The following is an 8474-nucleotide window of genomic DNA, read 5'->3' on the forward strand; positions in this document are numbered from 1 at the left end:
TTACTATAAATCCATTCAAAAGTTTAGTAATATTAAATTAAGAATTAAGATAATATACATTTTTAATACTTGTAACCTAAATAAAAATAATTAACTCAGTGATGCGATTTTTTATTTTGATTAACATATTAACTTAAATACTGTTTACTTCAAACATTATCACCTATTTTAATAACATGTTTATACTATTTCATACTTATAATTTATAACTATTATATCAGCGTTTCCCAAAGTGTGTTCCGCGGAACCCTAGGGTTCCGCCGGACTATCTCAAGGGTTCCGTCAGATGTATATGTGATGTTGAGAAAATTATTTCATATTATATTTGGATTATTTATATAAAAAATATTATTTTATATTATTTAAAAAAAGTTCACCTAAAGTCTAAATAATAGTTATTATAGTATAATATCGTTCTTAAATATTTGTTGTATGTACTTGAAATTGAACAGAATAAAATTATAACACTTATATACCTATAAACGTTGACATTACGTTAACGATGTAGATTTGTAGAATTAGATAAGCGTGTCAACGCGATTGCCAGTAAATTGTGCGATAACTTATAAAAATAACTTATGTGCACGCGTTCGCGTTCGATACGATTGATACATTATATCCGTAATCGTAATGAGTTAAAATTAAGAGATTATGATTCAGTTGGCATATAGTTGTCATACGACATACTTAGTGTACGTTGTTACTCCGTTATTAATTATTATTTATTATAAATACAACATAAGTACAAATAAAAAGTTTGCCATGCATAATTGGCTTAGAACAGGACGGTTGTTGGCCAAAACAACAAGTAATAATATTGATGAGACTGTGGCGTCTTCATCAACAATAGAATCTCAACAAGTTATATTGAAAGATGCTATTCCTAGTTGTTCGGTAAGAAATTATTATAATTATATAATATAATATTATATTATCATTATTATTATTTAATTTATTTTAGATTACTAATGTCATGGAAAATAATTCTCATAGTAATATTTCGGAAAAAAGTATAGTTGTACCTGAAATTATTGAGTTAAAACCTTCAAAAAAGAGAAAATACGATGAATCCTACCTTCAATTTGGATTTATTCCTGTTGGTACTGCAGAAAGACCTGATGGACAATGTGTTATTTGTAATGTAATTCTTCAGAACAGTTCTTTGGCACCTGCAAAACTTAAACGACACCTCAAAACCAACCATCCAAATTTGATGAACAAGGAAATGGGCTATTTTAAAAAACGTAAAGAAGAACATAATAGCAGCTTGTCTGCCTTACATAAATACGCGAAAAACGACAGTGAAAATGCAACAGAAGCATCATTTATTTTGAGTTACAGCATTGCTCGTGCTGGTAAACCACATACAATTGCTGAGTCTCTAATTAAACCATGTATGACTGAAATAGTTCGCTGCATGATTGGAGAAGAGGCTGCTAAGAAAATTGCAACTGTTCAATGCTCCAACAACACTATATCTGATCGGATACATAAAATATCGGACCATATTGAAGATCAACTAATAAACAGGTTGAAAAGTTGTAACATGTTTGCTATTCAACTTGACGAAAGTACTGACGTTGCTGGACTTTCAATACTGCTTGTTTTCGTGAGGTATATTTTTGAAACATCTATCGAAGAAGATTTATTGCTCTGTACTCCTTTGGACACAAATACCACAGGTGAAGAAATTTTTAAAGTCATCGATAGTTATATGAATAAACATCAGGTTGATTGGGTTAAATGTATCGATGTATGTAGTGATGGAGCTGCAGCTATGGTTGGAAAAATTAAAGGAACCGTGACAAGAATAAAAAATGTCGCACCAAAATGTCACAGTAGTCATTGCGTTTTACATCGCCACGCTTTTGTTAGTAAGAAAATGCCATTGGAGTTAAAACAAGTTCTTAACGAGGCTGTATGTATTGTAAACTATATTAAGAGTCGTCCACTCCAGTCTAGACTTTTTAAAAAAGTATGTGAAGAAATGGGTAGTCAGCATTATTCACTTCTTCTTCACACTGAAGTCAGATGGCTTTCAAGAGGAAAGGTTCTAAGTAGGTTGTTTGAACTGCGCGATGATTTAAAGATTTTTTTTTCGGGACAAAATCTGTCTATATCTATGAGTTATGTCGAGTTATTACATGATGACCAATGGCTTATAAAATTAGCTTATCTCGCAGACATATTCAGTAAACTGAATGAAGTTAACAAGTCTTTGCAAGGAAAAACAATAACAACATTCGTGGTCAGAGACAAAAATATAGCATTTAGAAACAAACTTAACTTTTGGATTGCATGTGTAAATGAGAATAATTTTGAATGTTTTCCTCTCTTGATGGATTTTTTAAAGGAAAACGAATCGCAGCTAACAACTAATATTAAAAAAATTGTTATCGAACATTTGGAAAACCTCGAAAAATCATTGTCTCAGTATTTTCCTGCTACTAATAATGACGTTGATTGGATACAAAATCCTTTTGTGAACAAAAAAAAACCTGCAATGTTATCCATGCTCGAATATGAGCAGTTAATTGAAATTAAAAGCATGTCAAACAGAAATTTGAATCTGGATCTTTAAACGAATTTTGGATTGAACTTAAGGACGAGTACCCATCTCTAGTTGAAAAAGCTATTTTTACTCTATTACCTTTCGTAACAACCTACCGTTGTGAGGCTGGATTTTCCTCTTATGCGTATACAAAAAATAAATACAGAAATAGAATGAATGCCGCTCCAGACCTACGAATTCAAGTTTCAGATATAAAACCTAATTTTAAAAATATTATAAATCAAACAATGAAACAGTTCCATTCTTCTCACTAAAAATATTAATAGTATGTATATTTTAAAATCTAATTAATTATAATTTTTTAAAAATAAATATTTGTGATGATTAAAAAATAAATGTTTGTTATTTAAATAAATAAAATTTTCATTGAAAAAATGGGATTGAGTTGGAAGTAAAGACACTAGGGTTCCGCAAAACACAAACTATTTCCTAAGGGTTCCGTGATCCTAAAAGTTTGGGAACCGCTGTATTATATTATATATTATACAGATTTGGTGAATTTCTGAGTTCAAATAAAATGTATAATAATTATTAATACTATTGCATTTGTCAATATTATTCACAAAATATATTCAAAAAAGGCTCTCTCCTTGTTTACATATCATCTTTAGATGTGTTTGTACAATTTACATGTCGACAAAAATGTTTAATGTGAAAAATAAGGTAAATCTGACAATTCTATCTCCGGCTCTTCCCTAATGTTTTTACAAGTATAAAAATATTTTTAGAGGAGGTGGGGGCGCTAGAAATTATTCTTCGCCCCGGGCGCTGATTATGCTAGGCACGGCACTGTATATAATATATATTTTTGGAGTATAATATATTGCAGTTATGGTTTGGTACGCAAGCCTCTTCATTGTTGTTGATTCAAAACAGGGTATATACGTATTATACGTATCTACTTATTAAAACATTTTTTTTTTATGTATGCTTACTTCGATCCACTTCAGATAGACTCTTAATAAACGCATTTTTTTATTTTTTATATCTTCTTCTGATATATTATCCATCAATGGCTCAGTCAAACCATAATCCTCGTTGACGAAAAGCTTGAGCCCACAAGATTTAAAATTAATTTTATTTTTAGGAAATAAAATTCTTGTCTTGTGTTATTATCCCTTATCCTTTTAGCGTCAGATACAAACCGTTTTCCAAATGTTCCTGTTTATATATATATATATATATATGTGTATAATAATAGGGTAAGGTACATTGTTAAGAAATGTATACAAATAATTTAAAAAATAAATATTTAGGTAGTTATTTTGTTTTTAAATTACCTGGACTTGCATTAGTTATAGATTTATGAATTGTACGTAAATATGATTGTGAATTAAATGCAATAACAGCTACCTCTATTCTCGTGTTATATGTGTTTTTTTGAGACAAATTTGTTCTTTTTCCACCAATAAATTTGTTAACCATACTATTAAATTGCTCACATATATTATTGTCAACATTTTTTAAGAGACTCTGGGCATTGTTGAATAAACGTCGATTAGCCATATTAATTTCCCTCATTATACCACAGTTTTCAGCGATGTAAACAAAATTTTGATCTCCAGATTTTGATCCTTTACAAAAATATTTGTTACACTTTCTATAGTCTCCTAATATGTGATAGGGACTGTTCATTATATCATTTGCCAAATCTTAAAATATACGAAATATATTAGCTTCTAAATTGATTAAAATTTTACTGATTCAGTAAATAATATTTATAAAAATTAACACCTGAAATTTTTTGCGTTATAGACTTATTCTCCTTTTTTCTATACTTTATAGCTGTTACAATACCAGTTCTAAATCTCATTATATTTGATAATATAAATCTACGTAGATTTATAGGATATACACATTTTTTTGCAGCCGCAGTAAGTTTTTGGCAATAATTCCTTAATAAATGGTTTCTACATTCGATTTTCTGTATTAAAAAATTAGGAACATACGGCAAAACTTCGTTGAGACGTTTGGTGACAGTACTATCTCCATCGCCTAAATAATATAAGTAGGATAAAAAAGAGAGTTCTGGAACCCCAGCCTGCTGGCTCAGCCCTATACCTGATGGCTCAACCCGTGAAACCCGTTGCTCAACCCATATACATCTATACACCTCTGCTCAACCCATGGGTTGAGCAGATCTATCACATACGTACACGACATTCCCCCCGCTACCCCGCTCTTCAGATACCCCCACCATCAATCACGCACTTGTACGATAATCCCCCCGCCACTCTTCCATATCAATTAGCCGCGGGAAATAATTTAAAAATTTTTTTGCCGAACCGGGATTCGAACTCGAACAGGTCGCTTCCCATACGACAACCACACCACTGCGCAACTTACTCGCTTATGATTAAAATGTAAATTCTATCTCATTTAACTGGTGTTTACGACAATCGTTCACATACGTACGAGATGTATAATTTCCCCCACCACCACCACCACAACCACTATACCTTACAAAAGGCCGCCGCGAACGCGCGCGAGCCCGCCACCGCGTTATCATACCTATGTTATCAGTTATCACATCTATAAATACTTACATACGCACTTACGTACAAACACACATACATACATATATACACGTTATACATCTCAAACAAACACACATTCAAATATATTATAATATAGTCTACATATAATATACATAGGTACTTACATATATATAAACAATTATACACACATCATTATCACAGTGACTTGAACATATAATATTCCACTGATATTTCTAACAATAAACATTCTATAATTTCCCCCCACCACCACCACCACCAACACCACCAACGCTACACCTTACAAAGGGCCGCCGCGAACGCGCACGAGCCCGCCACCGCGTTATTATATCTATGTTATCAGTTATCACATCTATAAATACCTACTTACATACGCACTTATGTACAAACACACATACACATACATACATACATATATATATATATGTACAAACACACATACACATACATACATACATATATATATATATATTCATACATACATACATACATATATACATACATACATACACACACGTCATACCTCTCAAACAAACACACATTCAAATATATTATAATATAGTCTACATATAATATACATAGGTATTTACATATATCTAAACAATTATACACACATCATTATCACAAACCCCTGAACATATTATTATACAATTTATACACTTATTACTTACATATCAATAAAACGCATCATATAAATATGATATAACCATACACATACAAACTATAATATACTATTAAACATTATACAGTACTCTTCAGTTTTCATTCTGAACTTATATATACATACATACAAACACACATACACATACATGCATACATACACACTTACATACATACATACATACATACATACATACATACATACATACATACATACATACATACATACATACATACCCACATACACATACATACATACATACATACATATATACGAACATACGTTATGCTCATAATATAATATAAGGTACCTACAACATCACACATACCTATATACAAATATTATACCATAATATTATATACTTATTACTTACATATCAATAAAACGCATAGGTATATTTATTCATATAAATATGATATAACCATACACATACAAACTATAATATGGTATTACACACTATACAGTACTCATCAGTTTTCATTCTGAACTTATATAATAATATTTACAACACACACAAGCTCAACATATATATTATATACCTTATCATACATAGGTACACGCATGCATGCATAGATACATACATTCATATCACATCACATCACATACACACACACACACACACACGATTCCAGTATTCCATATAGTATACAAACAAGCCACCCAGTCCTTCGTTATACATGAGAATAAATCTCAAACACACACAGACATAAACTTGTAAAAATATTTATTTTCAAAATATACACGTCGGAATATAGGTACATTCGCTTGCATTCACACATTCCTCTCCCCGACAACATACGGAAATATTAATTATAATATATATATATATGTATATATGGTCAATCGTTTAATCGTTTACAGATGATGATGAGTTTCATTCACACATTTCTCTAGCACAACACACTTACACTCATATACCCATAGGATAGTTCATACATATTTAGATACTTACATAGTCGCATATTATATGCATACATACACACATTCATCAGGTATCACAAACACCCAAACATATTATAATATATATGTATATGCAGTATTCATTTATATTTAGTTTATGTACATATATTCACACATACAACATCACAAACACACACACAACCAAACATATTATACAGCTTAGGTACATATCAATATATTAAGACACAAAAGTCATACTTACAAAAAACATAGTCGCAATTACGTAGATGCATTTAAACATTCCAATCCATCCACCCTAGAAAGTATTTTCACCCCCGCCATCCCTCGTCAATTACGACTACAAAATTGTAATTCCTATTAAAATACATAGATCTAACTATTTTATACAGCTCAAAGGATTACTCGACAACATACACAAAATTATATATTTATGACACACAATATTATGAATTTGTGTAACTAGTAGGTATACTGACTAAGGAGAATAGACGATATCGACTCTGAGGGTCTTGGACGTCGTCTTTGAGTATATAGTTTGGTCACTAAATGTAAAAATTATAGTATCCTATTTCGACTTCACCGTTTATATACCTGCTACATTTATTTTAATGTTTGAAATAATACAACATTTAATCTAATATATTTGAATTAAACACAAATATGCTTATACTTACTTTTCATTTTAATATTTTAATTTTTGTGTAAAATAAAAACAACCGTGATATTTAAAAACAAGTTGTAACAATTATAAATATAATAATATAACATATTTATATGTTTCATAACACTTATGTATATAATACGAACTCTACCTTATGTACGATTAACTGCTGATCGATACATTAATATTAAAACACACACACATAATTGCAAGGGCTATGACCAACACACACCATGGATTAGTAAAGCAGTTCACTATACACCTCATATCTCAATACACACTACGACTATGTATGACTACGATACAGTCACATATTATAATAGAATATAGCTTAGGAATATTATATTTGCGAGTATTATTATTATTTGTCAGTGCTTAGTAGACAATAAACCATAATTATAACTGAAATGGAATCCTAGTAATTTAAATATATTATTTAAGATTCTGATATTTACATATCTGCCCCTAACCTATTTATATCTATAGGATCCTACGATTCTCCCTGAATATATTATATTTAACTGCTCGTCCCCCCGATCATGATACAAAGTTTTTTTATTTATTGGTAATAATGCTACATAAGGTTACACCACAGCCGTCTCAATCAACATTCGCCAAACACCCCGCACCAGCACCTACGCAATGTGAGACGTAGATTATTCTAATATTTATAGGAAATTAAATAGTTTATATGAAACAAAAAGACACGATATATAAAAAGTATTTTCAATTATTAAAATAATATTAAGGTTTACAATAAATATTTACAAGGTTCTTACTTATCCATTAAATGGATTATAAAATTGTATCATTATCTGAGTAACATATATTTCTCGGTATTTCGTCATCTTCTAGGTAATAATATATAAAAACGTATATGATGCCTCATCCATATTATATATCCAACGGTATATTAATTTTCATATCTCCTTTATACTTTCGAACCAACGGATACATTATGTATCAAACAACGTCTTGATCAATTGTTATGTAATACATCTGAGAAAAACAACATTCATCAAGACTAGTCATGCATCTACATGTTTGTTTGCTAATAAAACCTTAACTATTGTTAATCAACAATATTGATATATTTTAAGAACGAATGAGAAAAACATACATGTAAAAGCCATTATCACTTGT

At 30.3% G+C, this 8474-nt stretch overlaps 1 protein-coding gene across 1 annotated transcript; it reads left to right on the forward strand.

Moving 5' to 3' along the window:
- The first annotated feature begins 762 nt into the window (after positions 1 to 762).
- Positions 763 to 2581, forward strand: LOC132953445 (zinc finger BED domain-containing protein 5-like). Its single transcript, XM_061025871.1, has 2 exons — positions 763 to 894; positions 962 to 2581. Exons 1-2 carry the CDS (start codon positions 763 to 765, stop codon positions 2579 to 2581), a joined length of 1752 nt encoding a protein of 583 aa, XP_060881854.1.
- The last annotated feature ends 5893 nt before the right edge of the window (positions 2582 to 8474 follow it).

The sequence above is a fragment of the Metopolophium dirhodum genome, unplaced genomic scaffold (assembly GCF_019925205.1).
Source record: "Metopolophium dirhodum isolate CAU unplaced genomic scaffold, ASM1992520v1 scaffold4, whole genome shotgun sequence".
In the NCBI taxonomy this organism is placed as follows: Eukaryota; Metazoa; Arthropoda; class Insecta; order Hemiptera; family Aphididae; genus Metopolophium; species Metopolophium dirhodum.